The sequence below is a fragment of the Panthera onca genome, chromosome B3, assembly GCF_046562875.1.
Source record: "Panthera onca isolate mPanOnc1 chromosome B3, mPanOnc1 haplotype 2, whole genome shotgun sequence".
Classification (NCBI taxonomy): Eukaryota; Metazoa; Chordata; class Mammalia; order Carnivora; family Felidae; genus Panthera; species Panthera onca.
Genome location: NC_138344.1, coordinates 27,908,017 through 27,925,833, shown reverse-complemented (window position 1 = coordinate 27,925,833; position 17,817 = coordinate 27,908,017). Strand labels below are relative to the sequence as shown.

The window sequence follows — 17,817 nt, the reverse complement described above, 5'->3', positions numbered from 1 at the left end:
TTGATTTCTGCTCTTCATTATTCACCTCTTTCTGCTTGCCTTGGGTTTATTTTGCTTTTCTCTTTCTAGTTTCTTAAGGTGGAAGTTTAGATTGTTGACTTCAGACCTTGTTTTTGTTTTTTTTTTTTTGTAAACATAAGCATTTAATATTATAAATTTCCCTGTAAGGACTGTTTTAACTGCACCCCAGAAATTTCGATGTGTTTTCATTTGATTCAAAATATTTTTAAATTTCCCTGGAGACTATTTTAACCTGTGCATTACTTTGAAATGTGTTAATTTCCCAGTCTTTTGACATTGTCTTGTTATCTTTCTGTTAATTGATTTCTGATTATATGCCATATAGACAGGCCATATATACTTAGTATAATTGATTTCAGCTCATTTAAATTTGTTAAGATTTGTTTTATGACCCAAGACGTGGTCTATCTTGGTGACTATTCAATGTATACTTTAAAAAGAATGACTTCTGCTGTAGTTTGGTGATCAACGTGTAAAATGTTGATTTTGTACTTTTGGTTGAGGTCATGATCTTCAGTACTTTATTATTGCTGGTTTTCTTTCTACTAGTTCTATTACTGAGAGGGTAGTTTAGATATCTCTAATATAATTGTAAGTTGGTCCATTTTACCTTGCAGTTCTCATTTTGTGTTTTGATGGCTTATTGTTAACTTCATATGCATGTAAGATTGTTATGTTTTCTTGAAAATTTACCCCTTTATTATTATTGCTCTTCATCTCTGGTAATTTTCTTTGCTGTGGAATCTGTTTTGTCTCATATTAATAAAGTCATTTCACCTTTCTTTTGATTAGTGTTTCTTGGTATATATTTTTTCCACCCATTTACTTTTTTTTTTAAGTTTATTTATTTATTTTGAGAGAGAGAGAGAGAGAGAGCGCACGCAAACATGCAAGCATGCAAGCAGAGGTGGGGCAGAGAGAGAAGGAGAGAGACAATCCCAAGCAGGCTCCATGCTGTCAGAACAGAGCCTGATGCAGGACTCGAACTCATGAACCACGAGATCATGATCCAAGTGGAAATCAAGAGATGGACGCTTAAGTGACTGAGCCATGCAGGCACCCCTCCACTCATTTACTTTTAGTTGCCTTGTATCATTACATATTAAATGAATTTTTAGAGATGGCATATAATTGAGTCATTTAAAAAAATCCATTCTGACACTTTGTCTTTTAATTTGTGTTTAGACTATTTATATGTAGTATAATTAATGATATGTTTCGGTTTAAGAATATCATTTTATTTGTTTTTTTACTTGTTTTCTGCTTTTTTTTCCTGTTTACCTTACCTGCCTCTTTTAGGGTATTTGAACATTTTTTTAGTATTCCATTTCAATTTTTTTATTGTGATTTTTGAGTGTATTTGTTTATAGTTTTTTTAATGGTTGCTATAAGGGATTACAAAATGTGTACTTAAACATTTTGGTTTATTTAAATCAGTATTTTACCACTTTAATTGAATGTAGAAACTTTACCACCTATAGGTATCTTTACTCTTCTCTCTTTATGTTATAATTGTATTATTTATATATTACTTCCACATGCTTTGAAAATCTTATTAGACAATGTTGAAATTTTTGCTTTCAGTCTTCAAATGAACGTAAAGAAACCTAAGAGAAGAATAATTTATTTACTGTTATATATATCACTGCTATTGCTCATTATTTATTCCAGATGTTCCAAATTCCCCTCTACTATTGTTTCCTTTGTTCTTAAGATCTTTTTAGCAATTCTATTAAAATAGGTGCTGATGACAAATTCTCTTAGTTTTTCTTCATTTGAGAATGATAGATCTATTTGCTACATGTAGAATTCTAGTTAATAGTTGTTTTGTTTCAGCACTTTAAACATGTAGAACCCTAATTTTAGTCCTTATACCATAATTGGCCTTTTGATGCCATGACATCAGTTTAAACCTTGGTGATGACTGAGACTTTTAGGGGGAAAAGTGCTTCATAGGAAGTGAGTTGGTACTTGACCGGGAAGGAGAGGACCATATGGTGAGGTGGACGTCAAAAACGTGAACTTTACAAGTATCCTTTGTTATGTAAATATAGTTCATCAAGTGACCCCTGTGGTATTGGTGTGGGAGTATATGCCCCCAGGGGGCGTTCATTTAAGGTTAATCATTACCTGTGGCAATGGTGACAAAAATTCCATTTGCCAATTGTGAGTAATTTAAATAGAAGTTCTCTGAGGAGTCTATTGTGCTTCTCAAGTAAACTTGATGACTCCTCTTCTAGGCGAGGTGGAAGTGTCATTGAATGCTTTCCTAAAGAGCCCAGCATAGTGTATTCTGAGAAGTGGAATGAATTCTTTGGTCAACTCCAGAGGGGTGTAAGGAGTAATGGTCCTTGTCCTTACAAGGATAAGACAAGTGAGGCCTCATATTGGGGCCTTATAATACATAGGGATGTATCACCTTGATTTATATTTTCAAGTTTTCTTTCTTTTTTAATCTTTATTTTTGAGAGACAGAGAGACGGAGTGCAAGTGGAGGAGGAAGAGAGAGGGAGACACAGAATCCAAAGCAGGCTCCAGGCTCTGAGCTGTCAGCACAGAGCCCAATGCAGGGCTCGAACTCACTAACCTCGAGTTCATGACCTGAGCCAAAGTTGGACGCTTAACTGACTGAGCCACCCAGGTGCCCCACCTTGATTTATAGTTTCGATGTCTGTGAGGCAAGAGATTCTTGGAGTTCTTTACCCCCAAAAGATCAACACTGAGGCTATGGCTCAAAGGTTTGTAAAAATGTGCATATGGGGCCATTTGTTGGTTAGAAAGTCCAGTGCTAAAACAGCTGTCAGAGGTTTTGCTAATTGTACTGGCCTTTGGGTCCCATCCTTTCTTAGGGACACCCTCACAAGGGGATGAAAGCAGCAGCATTCCATTGAGCTCCATCACATATGATGGTAGAGATGTTGTCCATAAAGTGTGTGAACTCCAAGTTCTGTTCATTCAGTTGATCTAAGGGGCTCCCCCAGTAGCCATGGAGAGGGGTGACTTTCAGCATTGTGGCATTAGAAAAGGGACTGAGAACAGGGGAGTCCACCCCCTTGTACAAGTGGGCAAAGGGGCCCAGGTTTGGTTCCATGTTATAGCTGTGTCAAGCTTGTAGGGAGGTTGCTTCCATGACCCAAAGCATAGTGGGGAGCTGAGTGTGGACGGTCATAGGCTCAGGTTCTTTGGGAGACTCTGTTTCCAGGAAAACTCAGTATATGGCCAGCAGTTTCCACTCCAATGATGCATAGTGTAGGGCTGGTAAGAACCCTTACATCTGAAGCCCCTGGGCAACATGTTGTCGTTACAGGTGGTTCGGAGACTCCAGGGGGCCTGCAAGTAAGGAAGTAAGTTTAGGAAGTAAGTTCCTTAGTAAGTTCCTAAGCCTCTTTAGTGAAAAAGTCTCTGAGGGTGTGAAAAAGGAGTATTTGTTATTAATTTCCTAGGCCTGCTGTAACAGAATACTACAAATTAGGAAGCTTAAACAACAGAAACGTATTGTCTCACAGTTCTTCAGTCTACAAGTCTGAAATCAAGGTGTCAACTGGGTTGTATCCTTTTGAGGGCTAAGAGAGAAGGGTCTTCCAAGCCTCTCTCCTTGGCTTCTAGATGACATTGTCTCCCTGTGTTTTCACATTGTCTTTCTTCTGTGTATATCTGTGTTCTGTGTTCAAATTTCCTCTTTTTGTGAGGATACTAGTTATACTGGATTAGGGCCCACCCTAATGATTTCATCATTAAAACATTTTTTTTAATGCTCATTTGTTTATTTTGAGAGAGAGAGAGAGATAGAGTGAGCAAGGAAGGGTCAGAGAGAGGGGGAGAGAGAGAATCCTAAAAGACTCTGCACTGCCAGTGCAGAGCCTGCTGTGGGGCTTGAACCCACAAACAGTGAGATCATGACCTCAGCCTAAATCAAGAGGCATACACACAGACAACTGAGCCACCCAGGTGCCCTCCTGATGGCTTCATCTTAACTTGGTTATCTGCAAAGACCGTTTTTGCAAATAAGGTCACATTCATAGGTACTGGAGATTAGAACTAAAACATCTTTTTGGAGGACAAAGTTCATTGTATAACAGGTCCCATATTTGTTAAGCCAATTTATAATTGCTAAATACTTAATTTTAATTAATTATTCATTGTGTCAGAGCATCTAGGCCTACGATGGGATATTTTAGGGCAGTAGTTGCTATGACCAGGGGAAATTTAGGCAAGACAGTAGTTCTGATGGTTAAAATAAGGCATACCTGTTGTCCTATAGATTATATGTAGTAATTTTCCTAAGATTATAGGGGGTGCTTTGTTTACATTTAGTGGGATCTCCAGGCATAAATGTAATCTGAGCCCCACTATTGATTAAAATCCCTGGAGGTTTGCCAATTGGTGCATTTTAGCAGATACTAAAGTTAATTCAGAACCTGTAACATATATAAAAATTCTCAACAAGATACTAGCAAATAGAATTCAACAGTACATGAAAAGAATTATTTATTATGATTAAGTGGGATTTATTCCTGGGATGCAAGGCTGGTTATTTCTACACCACATTCCTAAGATAAAGGATAAGAACCATATGATCCTGTCAGTAGATGCAGAAAAAGCATTTGATGAAATACATTCTGGATAAAAACTCTCAACAAAGTAGGAATAGATAAAACAACCTCAACATCATAAAGGCCATATGTGAAAGACCCACAGCTAATATCATCCTCAGGGAGAAAGTGAGAGCCTTTCCCCTACGGTTAGGAACAAGACAAGGATGCCCACTCTCACCTTTACTATTTAACATAGTATTGGAAGACCAAGCCTAAGCAATCAGACAACAAAAGGAAATAAAGGGCATACAGATCAGCAAGTAAGAAGTCAAACTTTCACTATTTGCGGACAACATGATACTCTATGTAGAAAACCTGAAAGACTCCACCAAACAATTGCTAGAGCTAATCCTTGAATTCAGCAAAGTTGTAGGATATAAAATCAACATGCAGAAATCTGTTGCATTTCTGTACACTGATAATGAAGCAGTAGAAAAAGAAATTAAGGAATCAGTCCCATTTATAATTGCACCAAAACCAATAAGATACCTAGGAATAAACCTAACTAAAGAGGTAAAAGATCTGTGCTCTGAAAACTATAGAAGACTTATGAAAGAATTGAAGAAGACGCAAAGAAATGGAAAAGCATTCCATGCTCATGGATTGGAAGAACAAACATTCTTAAAATATCCATACTACCCAAAACAGTCTGCGCATTTAGTTCAGTCCCCATGAAAATACCACCAGCATTCTTCACAGAGCTAAAACAAACAACCCAAAAAAATTTGTGTGGAACCACAAAAGACTGGAATAGCCAAAGCAGTTCTGAAAAAGAAAACTGGTGGCATCATGATTCTGGATTTCAAGCTATATTATAAAGCTGTAGTCATCAAGACAGTATGGTACCAGCACAAACACAGACACATAGATCAGTGGAACAGAATAGAAAACCCAGAAATGGACCCACAACTATATTGGTCAGCTCATCTTCGACAAAACAGGAAAGAATAGCCGATGGAAAAAAGACCGTCTCTTCAACAATGGGTGTTGGGAAAACTGGATGGCGAAATGCAGAAGTATGAACCTGGACCACTTTCTTACACCTTATACAAAAATAAACTCAAAAGGGATGAAAAACCTAAATGTGAGACAGGAAATCATCAAAATCCTAGAGGAGAACACAGTCAGCAACCTCTTTGAGCTTGACCAGAGCAACTTCTTAGTAGATATGTCACCAGAGTCAAGGGAAACAGAAGCAAACGTGAACTACTGGGACTTCATCAAGATAAAAAGCTTCTGCACAGTGAAGGAAGTAATCAACAAAATTAAAAGGCAGCCTAACAGAATGTGAGAATATATTTGCAAATGACATATCTGATAATGGGTTAGTACCCAAAATCTATAAAGCATTTATCAAATTCAGCACCCAAAAAACAAACAACTCAGTTAAGAAATAGGCAGAAGAATGAATAGACACTTTTCCAAAGAAGACATCCTGATGGCTAACAGATCGTGAAAAGATGCTCAACATCACTCATGTTCAGGGAAATACATATCAAAACCATGATGAGATATAACCTCACATCTGTCAGAATGGCTAAAATTACCAACTCAGGAAACAACAGGTGTTGGCAAGGATGCAGAGAAAAGGGAGCCCTCTTGCACTGTTGGTGGGAATGCAAACTGGTGCAGCTACTTTGGAGAACAGTATGGAGGTTCTTCAAGAAACTAAAAATAGAACTGCCCTACAATCTAGCAATTGAATATTTGGTATTTACCCAAAGGATACAAAAATAAAGATTCGAAAGGGTACATGCATCCCAGTGTTTATAGCAGCATTATCAACAATAGCCAAACTGTGGAAAGAGCCCAAATGTCCGTTGACTGATGAATGGATAGGGAAGATGGAGTTTCATCAAGAGAATGAAATCTTGCTATTTGAAACGATGTGGATGGAGCTAGAATGTATTATGCTAAGTGAAATAAGTTAATTAGAGAAAGACAAATACCATATGATTTCATTCATGTGGAATTTAAGAAACGAAACATGAACACAGGGGAAATGGTGGGAAAAAGAGAAGAGAGGGAAACAAACCACAGAGAATCTTAGCGATAGAAACAAACTTAGGGTTGATGGAGGGAAGTGGGTGGGAGATGTGCTTGATGGGTGATGGGTGTTAAAAGAGAGCCCTTGTTGTGATGACCACTGGGTGTTGTATGTAAGTGATAAATCACTGAATTCTCCTGAAACCAATATTGCATTGTATGTTAACTAAAATTTAAATTAAAAACATGAAAAGTAGGTTTACATATTTTTAATAATTTTTAAAAAAGTTTTATTTGAGAGAGAGAGTGTGTGTGCACAAGCAGGGGAGGGGCAGAGAGAGAGGAGAGAGAGAATTCCAAGCAGGCTTCATGCTGTCCGTGCAGAGGCGGACATGGGGCTCGACCTCACGAATTGTGAGATCATTGCCTGAGCTGAGATCAAGAGTCAGATGCTTAACTGGCTGAGCCACACAGGCGCCCCTAAACATTTTTAAATTAATGGAATGATAATGTTCATTGTAAACAAGTTTAATCAACACAGCCGAGTATGAATAAAAAGAACCCTGTATTATAGAGTCATGAAAGCTCATTTATCTTTTTGTTGTATAAGTTCTTTCAGTAAACTTTGGGGTTCCAGTTGGGTCAAATTGTGGACCTTTGTTTCAATTTAATTTTTTTTTCCTCCTAAGAGCTTCAAGTCAGTATTGTCAGGGCTAGGAGCCTCCCTCATGGCACTGGTTGCTTTATAGGATTTAAGGACCCTGGTGTACACTGGCCTTGAATTAACCCCTTTGCTGTGCCCACTGCTGCCGTGGATGTTTTCTCTACAGACTTGGGGATCAGGATCTTTGTTGTGACAGAGGCGTGGGCAATGGAGTGATGGGTGTAGTGGACCAGTACAGGGCCCACAACCCAGAGGGTAATGCTTTGAAACCATTCTCTGCTTTAACCTTGCCTTTTCTTTCTGTGCTAGCCTTTGATTCTCTGTCTTTGTCTCTCTTTCCTCCCCTTCTCCCTTCCCTCTCTCCCTCTCCAAATTTTCTCAGTATTCTGGCATTTTCTGTTTTGTGCAGTAACTCATAGTGATGATCTTCTGAGTTGTTACAGGAAAGATTTGGGGTTCTGGTGACCTGCCTCTTCCTCTACAGAATGCCAGTCAGTCTCCAGGAGGTTGGGGTCTACATATCTAGTAAGATTATTTGTGTCTGGTGAGGAGCAAATGGGATGACACATGCGAGCTGGGGCCAAGTCCTCCATGCAGATGCTGGTGTTCCTCTGTCATATAGCAGGTTGGAGGTGGGCTTCTGAGCTTTCACTGATGGCAGAACTGAAGGTTAGAGATGTTGACTGATCTTATGCCTAACTGCTTGTAAAAGATTGAATTTGGAGAATCAGGTTTTCATTCCAGGACACTTCTCTCACACTTGTGCAAAAACCCCAAAATTTTGCAAACCCCTGTTCTTAATTAAAAAACTCAGTAACAATTCTTTCATTGTTTAGTTTTTAGCAAAAAGACAGTAACTTGTTAAAAACACAAGTGCCATAGTTATTTGGCCTCTCCTCTCACTTGTCTTACTTTAAAAAAAAAAAAAGTTTTATTCTGTGTGGCCTTAGTTTGTTACATTAAGAGAGGTTGTGGTATCTAAAACACTACCATTGTTACTTGAAAAACAAATAATCCAGTGAAGAAATGGGCAGAAGACATGAATAGACACTTTTCCAAAGAAGACATCCAGATGGCCAGAGACACATGAAAAGATGCTCAGTGTCACTCATCATCAGAGAAATACAAGTCAAAACCACACCGAGATACCACCTCACACTGGTCAGAGTCGCTAACATGAACAACTCAAGAAACAACAGATACTGGTGAGGATGTGGAGAAATGGGAACCTTCTTGCACTGTTTGTGGGAATGCAAACTGGTGCAGCCGCTCTGGAAAACAGTATGGAAGTTCCTCAAAAAATTAAAAATAGAACTACCCTACAACCCAGCAATAACACTACTAGGAATTTATCAAAGGATACAGGAGTGCTGAGTCATAGGGGCACATGTACCCCAATGTTTATAGCAGTGCTTTCAACAATAGCCAAATTATGGAAAAAGCCTAAATGCCTATCAACTGATGAATGGATAAAGAAGATGTGGTTAATATATACAATGGAATACTACTTGGCAATGAGAAAGAATGAAATCATGCCATTTGCAGCAGTGTGGATGGAACTGGAAGGTATTATGCTGAGTGAAATAAGTCAGTCAGAGAAAGACAGATATCATATGTTTTCACTCATGTGAATCTTGAGAAACTGAACAGAAGACCATGGGGGAAAGGAAGGGGAAAAAACAGTTACAGAGAGGGAGGGAGGCAAACCATAAGAGACTCTTAAATACAGAGAACAAACTGAGGGTTGATGAGGGGGTGGAGGAGAGGGAAAGATGGCTGATGGGCATTGAGGAGGGCCCTTGTTGGGATGAGCACTGGGTGTTGTATGTAAATGATGAACCATGGGAATCTACCCCCCCAAACCAAGAACACACTGTACATACTGTATGTTAGCCAATTTGACAATAAATTGTATTAAAAAAAAAAAAACAAAAAAATCTACCATGTTGTTTGGTCAGTTGCATTTACACTGAGTTAGTAAAATTATATCTTCTGCGCTAGTGATCCTTAATACTGGCTGAATATTAGAAATACTTAGCAACTTAAAAAAGGTAGTGCCCAGGTCCTGTCCCAGAGCAACTCAACCAGAATCTCAGGTGACAGAACTCAGGCGTGGTATCAAAGATATGTGTGCGCATGTGTATATAAGTGTGTATATGCATACCCCTCACCCAGTGCTTCTGAGGGCTGAGAACCTCATTCCAGGTCTTTTTCTATGACTTAAGCAAACATTAGTGCTTAATTTAGAGGTGCTATGTGATTTTATATTTGCAGTGTATAAAAATGTACATATTTCAAAAAACATCTGTCTACCCTTTGGCCACCTGTGCCTCTAGCCCCACATTTCCACTGATACTTCACGTTACTTAATTATCCAACAGATCATTGAAGGCTTACTTCTTGGCTTGCATTGTTCTAGGTACTTGGGATAACCAAGTACCAGATGAAGAGGGGGAAAAAATCCTGTCTTGGAGCTTATATTTTAGTTTACGAACGATTGCCAATTTGGTGAATGTAATGTAGTATTTTATTGTTTTAGTTTATATTTTTATAAACATGAGTTTGAGTAACTCTTCATAGCATTAGTCGTTTGGGATTTCTCCTGTTTGATATCTGATAATTTTCTTACAGAATACGGGAGTTTCTTGAGTGCTTGTCACTTGTTGGTTTTAGTTATTTTTAGATACTCCTGTTTGTAATATGATATCTCTTTCACAGATTTATATGTGTATTTCTAATTATGTTATGTAGAAAATAATTCATTTAGTATTGGCCTTCTAGGATAGGACATGTTTATACTTCAAGGTTTAGGTGAGCTGTGTCTTTATTTGCTCTGTAAGGAGTTTTCATGACATTTGTTCTTGACTGAAACCTAAATTGTCAGTAGTCTAAAGTCATGCTTTTCAACTTTTGGGTCCCAAAACTCCTGAATTATACTCTGTCAATGGTGGTGGTCCTGTGTAGCAGTGGTTCTCGGTGGAATAGGGCAATATATAGAGTTAAAAATGATTTTTGAATCATGCTTCCATTACACATCCTCCCTTCTTTTGGATGCACTTGGGGGTCACTGGATAAAAGCAGTTCACATGAAATTCAATTAGGTGATATCAAAGCTAAGTTTCTGGGGGGCACCTGGCTGGCTCAGTGGGTAGAACACATGACTGTTGATCTTGGGGTCATGAGTTTGAGCCCCAAGTTGGGTGTTGAGATTATTTAAGGAAATTAAAAAAAAAAAGACTAAGTTTCTTAGTTGTGAAATGTAGTAAGGAATTGATGGAATATTTTAGAAGACATGCTTCAAAGAAGAGTTTGAATGATATATTGATTTCTTTATTAAAAGGTTACTGGGCCATTCATTACTTCATAAATCACACTGTACCTTTTATGGTGATGATTCATATAATTTTCTTTTAATCCTCAAACTTTCAGCTAATGTTGAGTATTGTAATGAACTTTCCATTTTTGGGAGGGACATTTGCAAAGAGACTGACAAGTGGATGCTACATTTTGAAAAGGAATTTATAGATATTTTTTTGATTTTTAATTTTTTAGATGATGGAGTTGATACTCAAAGTGGAACAAAGAAAGAAGATCTGAATGACAAAGAGAAAAGAGATGAAGAAGAAACTCCTGCACCTGCATGTAGGGCCAGATCAATCCTAGAGAGCTGGGTATGGGGCAAACAACCAGGTATGTATTCTGAACTTCGGAGATTCTGGTACTTTGGAAAGTATCAGATGGACCAGATGGACATTTGTTTTTTGGTAGTGGAATTCTTTTTTTAAAATTTATTTTAGAGAGAGAGTGTGAGGGAGAGGAGCAGAGGGGAAGTGAGAGAGAATCTTAAGCTGGTTTCATGCTCAGCACACAGCCCAAACGTGGGGCTTGAACCCATGACCCTGGGATCATGGCCTGAGTCGGAATCAAGAGTTGGATGCTAAGCCGACTGAGCCATCCAGATGTCCCAGTTATGGAATTCTTTAAAAAATTTTTTTAATGTTTATTTATTTTTGAGAGAGAGAGAGACAGGGCGCAAGCGGGGAAGGGGCAGAAAGAGAGGGAGACACAGAATCTGAAGCAGGCTCCGGGCTCTGAGCTGTTAGCACAGAGCCCGATATGGGGCTTGAACTCATGAACTGCAAGATCATGACCTGAACCAAAGTCAGACACTTAACTGACTGAGCCACTCAGGCACCCCCAGTTATGGAACTCTTAAAAATTTAACTTAAAATTTTTTTTATATTATGGTAAATTCTACATAACATACAATTGACTGGTTCAACCACTTTTAAGTATACAATTCAGTGACATTAAACATGTTCACAATGTTTTGTAATTATCACCACCATCCATTTACAGAACCTTTTCATATTCCCAAACTGATGGAAACTTTATACTTATTAAATGGTAACTCCTGTTCTTCCCTACCCTCAGCCCCTGGAAACACAATTCTACTTTCTGTCTTTAGGATTTTGACTAGTCTGGTTACCTTGTGTAAGTGGAATCATAAAGTATTTGTCCTTTTATGTCTGGCTTATTTCATTATTTAGCATAATGTCTTCAAGGTTCATCTATGTTGTAGTATGTGTGAGAATTTCCTTCCTTTTAAAGGTTGAATAATAGTCCATTATATGTATAGATCACATTTTGTTGATCCTTTCATCCATGGATGGGCATGTATGTTGCTGCTATCTTGTAGCTGTTGTGAATAATGCTGCTATGAGTGTAAGTATACATAAGTTCTGCTTTCAGTTATTTGTGTATATACCCAGGAATGGAATTGCTGCATCATGTAGTAATTCTGTGTTTAATTTTTTGAGGACCTGGCAAACTTTTCCACAGTGGCTACACCATTTCATTTCCAGCAGCGTATGAGTGATCCTGTTTCTCTGTGTCCTCACCATCAATTGGTGTTGTCACTTTTTTTTATTATTAGGTGTGTGGTGTGGTATCTCATTGTGGTTTTAACTTTAAGAATCCTGTGGCTATTTACCATCTGTGTATCTTCTTCAGTAGAATACCTATTCATGTTAGATTTTTCTTTTTCTTTTTATCATGGTGTTTTTACACTTCTGTATATATTCCAGATACTAGTCCTTTGTCTTATCTATGGTTTGCAAATAATTTCTCTCAGTTCATAGCTTATCTTTTCACCCTCTCAACAGTGTCTTTAGTGCAGCAAAAGTTTCAAAATTTTGATAAAGTTCAGTATAGATTTTCCTTTCTTTTTCTTCCTCCTCCTCCTCTTCCTTCTCTTCTTTGCCTAGACCTTGAGCCTGAAGATTTTCCTCTATGTTTTTTCTCTAAAAGTTTTGTAGTTTTATGTTTTTCATATATGCTTCTGTTTCATTTGAATTAAATTTTGTGTGCAATGTGAGGTTTAAGTCAAGTGTTTTTATTTTTTATTTTATTATTTTGCTTATAAATAATTGCTCCACCATTTTTTGAAAAGGCTACCTTTTTTCATTGAATTGGTTTTGCACGTTTGTCAAGAATTATTTGGGTATACTTGTGTGGTCTATTTCTGGTTTCTCTATTCTGTTCTACTAATCCATATGTGTATCTGTCTGCCCACAGCATGCTCTTCATTACTATAACTAAGAGTAAGTTTTGAAATCAGATAGACTGGTTCTTCCCACTTTATTATTCTTTTTTCATATTGTTCTAGCTGTTCTGATTCCTTTGCCTTTCCTTACAAATTATTAAATAACTTTTGGATAATTTAATATCCATGTGTTCATTGCTAGTATATAGAAATACAATTTATTTCTATATGTTTATCTTGTATCCTGCAACCTTATTACTCTAGGAGGCTTTCTTGAATTTTCTATGTAGACCATCAGTTTTATTTCCCCCTTTCCAATCTATGTGTTTTCTATTACATTTTTTTGCCTTATTGTTCTGGCTAGAACTTCTTTACTATGTTTTATAAAAGTGGTGAGAGCAGCCTTACTTTATTCCTGATCTTAGGGGAAAACATTTAGTCTTTTCATTGTTAACTATAATGTTAGCATAAGTTTTATAGATGCTTTTTATAAAGGTGAAGAAGTTCCTGTCTATTCCAGTTTCCTGAGAGTTTTTGTTGTGAATGAGTGTTGAATTTTATCCAATGCTTTTTCTACATTGCTTGATTTGTCATGTAATTTTTCCCCCCTTTAGTTTGTTAATATGAAGGATCTGATTTTTGACTATTGAACCAGCTTTGCATTCTTGGAATAAACACCACTTGGTGATGATGTTCTTTTTATTAATTCTAGAATTAAGTTAATTCTACTTACTAATATTTTGTTAAAGATTTCTTGTGCCCATATTCACGAGAACAATATTCTATAATTTTTTTTTTTTGGTACTGTGTTGGGTTTTGATATCATGCTAATACTAGCTTCTTAAAATGTATTGGGAGTATTGCCTTTTCTGTATTATAGAAGAGATTGTTTAGAATCTGTCAATTATGTTTTAATATTTGGTAACATTCTTCAGTGAAGCAATCTGAATCTTGTGATTTCCTTTTTGAGATTCTTAAATAATGAATTCAATTTTCTTAATAGTTGTATGGCAGTTTCTTTTTCTTTTTAAATTTTTTTTTAATTTTTAATTTTAATTTAATTTAATTTTATTTTATTTTTTTATTATTTTTTTTAATGTTTATTTTTGAGAGGCAAAAAGAGACAGAGTGTGTGTGGGGGAGGGGTAGAGAGAGAGGGAGACACAGAATCTGAAGCAGGCTCCAGGCTCTGAGCTGTCAGCACAGAACCCAATGTGGGGCCCGAACTCATGAACCGTGAGATCATGACCTGAGCTGAAGTCGGATGCTCAACTGACAGCCACCCAGGCGCCCCTAAAGTTTTTTTTTTTTTAATGTTTATTCATTTTTGAGAGAGAGAGAGAGCGAGCATGAGTTGGGGAGCAGCAGAAGGCGAAGGAGACACAGAATCCAAAGCAGGCTCCAGGCTCTGAGCTGTCAGCACATAGCCCAACATGGGGCTTGAACCCATGAACTGTGAGATCATGACCTGAGCCAAAGTCAAACGTTTAACCAGCTGACCCGCCCAGGTGCCCCAGTTGTATGGCAATTTAAATGATCTGTTTCGTATTTGCTGAGTTGGGGTAGTTTGTATTTTTTGAGGAATCTGCCCATTTTGTCTAAGTTATCTAATTTATATGTGTAGAATTGTTCCCTAATAGCTCCTAATTATCTGTAGAGCCCATTTCTTTCTTTCTTTTTTTTAAGTTTATTTTGGGAGAGTAGGAGCGTGAATGGGGGAGGGGCAGAGAAAGAGGGAGCATGAGAGAGAATCTCAAGCAGGCTCCGTGCTGTCATTGTAGAGCCCGACATGGGGCTTGATCTCATGAACCCTGAGATGATGACCTGAGCCGAAATCAAGAGTTGGATGCTTAACCGACTGAGGCACCCAGGAGCCCTGAGCCAGTTTCTTTCATGATATTTGTAATTCATGTCTGTTCTCTTTTTGTTTTTTGTCAGTCCTCTTTATGGGTGTGTCAGTTTTTGTGATCTTTTGAAAGAACCAGTTCTCTGTTTCATTGATTTTTCTCTACTGTTTTTCCATTTTTCAATCTTACTGTTTTTGCTCTTAGTTATTTCCATTTTTTTTTTTTGCTTACTTTTTGATTTATTTTGCTATTTTTTTCCTAAGTTGCTGAGATGGGAGCTTATATTTATTGATTTGAAAGTTTCCCACTTTTCAGATTACGTATTTAGTACTGTACATTTCTTTTTTTTTTGTTTTTTAAAGTTTATTTATTTATTTTGAGAGAGAGTGAGCAAGCAAACACAAGCAAGTAAGTGGTATAGAGAGAAGGGATAGAGAGAATCCCAAGCAGGCTCTGCAGTGTCAGTGCATAGCCTGATGCGGGGCTTGATCTCATGACCCATCAGATCATGACCTGAGCTGAAATCAAGAGTGGGACACTCAACCAACTGAACCACCAGGCGTGCCAGTACTGTACATTTCTCTCATGACTGCTTTAACTCCCCCCATGACCCCCATTTTGCTCTGTTCTATTTACAACTTAATTCAAGTCAGTATATTTTTGATATCCCTTCCTCTCTGACCCATGGATTATTTAAGAGTGTGTTGTTTTGTTCCCAGGAGTATGGCGATTTTCCCATTATTTTTCTGTAACTGAATTTTTCTGTTTCTAGTTTGTTTCCATTGTTTTGGAGAACATACTCTGTGATTTCACTTCTTTTAAATTTGTTGAGGTTTGTTTTGTGGCTCAGGATATGACTGTTTTGATATTTGTTGTGAATGATTGTGTATTCTACTATTGGCTGGAGTGTTTGAAACATGTTGATTAGATTGTGTTGGTTGTTCCAATCCAAGATCCTGTGGGTAGATCCAGTGGTGTTGTTGCATTCTTTTGTGTCTTGTTGTGTCAGTTGTTGAGAGAAATGTTGAGGTCTTCAACTGTAAGGGTATGTAAATGTCCTTTTCTCTTTTCAGTTTTTTTGTTGTTGTTGTTCACATATTTTGTGGTTTGGTGCATACACATTTAGAATTATTATGTTTTAATGGTGGATTGACCATTATCTCATTAAAAATTTTTTTTTTAAGATCTACCCTATGACCCAGCAATAGCACTGCTAGGAATTTACCCAAGGGATACAGGAGTACTGATGCATAGGGGCACTTGTACCCCAATGTTTATAGCAGCACTCTCAACAATAGCCAAATTATGGAAAGAGCCTAAATGTCCACCAACTGATGAATGGATAAAGAAATTGTGGCAGTCAACAGCAATGAGAAAGAATGAAATATGGCCCTTTGTAGCAACGTGGATGGAACTGGAGAGTGTTATGCCAAGTGAAATAAGCCATACAGAGAAAGACAAGATACCATATGTTTTCACTCTTATGTGGATCCTGAGAAACTTAACAGAAACCCATGGGGGAGGGGAAGGAAAAAAAAAAAGAAACAAAAAGAGGTTAGAGTGGGAGAGAGAGCCAAAGCATAAGAGACTCTTAAAAACTGAGAACAAACTGAGGGTTGATGGGGGGTGGGAGGGAGGGGAGGGTGGGTGATGGGTATTGAGGAGGGCACCTTTTGGGATGAGCACTGGGTGTTGTATGGAAACCAATTTGACAATAAATTTCATATATTGAAAAAAAATTTTGTTTTTTAATCTTATTTTTGAGAGAGAGGGAGACAGAGTACAAGTGGGGAGGAACAGAGAGAGAGGGAGACGCAGAATCCAAAGCAGGCTCCAGGCTCTGAGCTGTCAGCACAGTCTGACTGGGGGCTTGAACTCATGAACTGTGAGTTCATGACCTGAGCCTAAGTCAAACACTTTACTGACTGAGCCACCCAGGCACCTCTTCTCATTTTTTAATGTTGCTCTGTGTTTCTAGTAATTATCTTTGCTCTGATGTTTACTTTATTTGACACTAGTATACCCGTTCTTGCTTTCTGTTTGCATGCTTTTTGTTTTTTCTGTCCCTTTACTTTTGCCCATTTGAAGTTACTTTCTTGTGTATGGCTTATAGTTGGGTTCTGTTATTTAGTCTACTCTGCCAATATCTGTCTTTTAATTGGTGTCTTCATTTAGACTGCATTGAATTCCATGTAATTATTGGTAAATTGTAGCTTAAATTAAGACTTCTGTTTTACATTTTCTCTTTGCTCTGTTTTATTCATTTTTGTTTTGTTCATACTGCCTCTCTTGACCATTTTTAGAATTCCATTTTGATTTATCTATAGTGTTTTTGAGTTTATTTTTTTGTGTATCCTTTTTAGTAGTTTGTGTGGTTAATACATTATATATGTATAACTAAGGACAGTTTCCTGGTTGTGTCATTTAACCAGTTTGATTGATGTACAGAAACCTTCCCTTTATCCTTTTCTGTTTATATGAATGCCTTAAATATTTTGTTGCTTGTATTTATAACCACATTTGGTAATACTATAATTTTTGGGTGAAGGTTCAGACATAAGTTAGAAAAGTCAAGAGATGAAGAAAATACTATTGTATTTACCCATGTATTACTTACAGTGTTCTTCCTTCCTGAGTGCCAAGGTTTTCCTTTTATTGTTTCCATTCTGTTTAGAGAACTTCCGTTAGCCATTCTTTTAGTGTGGGTCTGCTGATGACACATATTCTTAGTTTTCCTTCATCTGAGAATGTTTTATTTTCCTTTCATTCCTGAAGGAGGTTTTTGTTGTATTTAGGATTCTGTGTTAATGATTCCTTTTTTTCCCCATCACTTTAAAAATATTTTGTTGCTTTCAGCTGGCCTCTGTGGTTTCTGATGAAAAATTTGCTGTTACACGAATTGTTATTCCACCATAGTTAAGGTGTTTTTCTTTGGCTGTTTTTACAATATTTTCTTTGCCTTTAGTTTAATTATGATGTGTCTTAGTGTGGATTTCTTTGGGTACATCCTGTTTGGAATTTGCTCACCTTCTTAGATTTGTAGATTTACATCTTGCTGATGTGGGAAGTTTTCAGCTTTACTTCTTAGAATACTTTTTCAATCCCACCCCCTTCTTTAACCACCCGAAGTTCAATGAGAAAAATGTTAGATCTTTTATT

At 37.4% G+C, this 17,817-nt stretch overlaps 1 protein-coding gene across 5 annotated transcripts in view; it reads left to right on the top strand.

Annotated features, from left to right (window-relative positions):
* The window catches only part of HERC2 (HECT and RLD domain containing E3 ubiquitin protein ligase 2), a 273,779-nt gene that overhangs the window by 24,608 nt on the left and 231,354 nt on the right, over positions 1–17,817 (top strand). For all 5 annotated transcript variants that reach the window (XM_078448928.1, XM_078448927.1, XM_078448930.2 and 2 more), the window contains one exon: positions 10,819–10,956. In XM_078448928.1, coding sequence (XP_078305054.1) covers positions 10,819–10,956 — 138 coding nt within the window. The remainder of the gene's footprint in view (positions 1–10,818; positions 10,957–17,817) is intronic.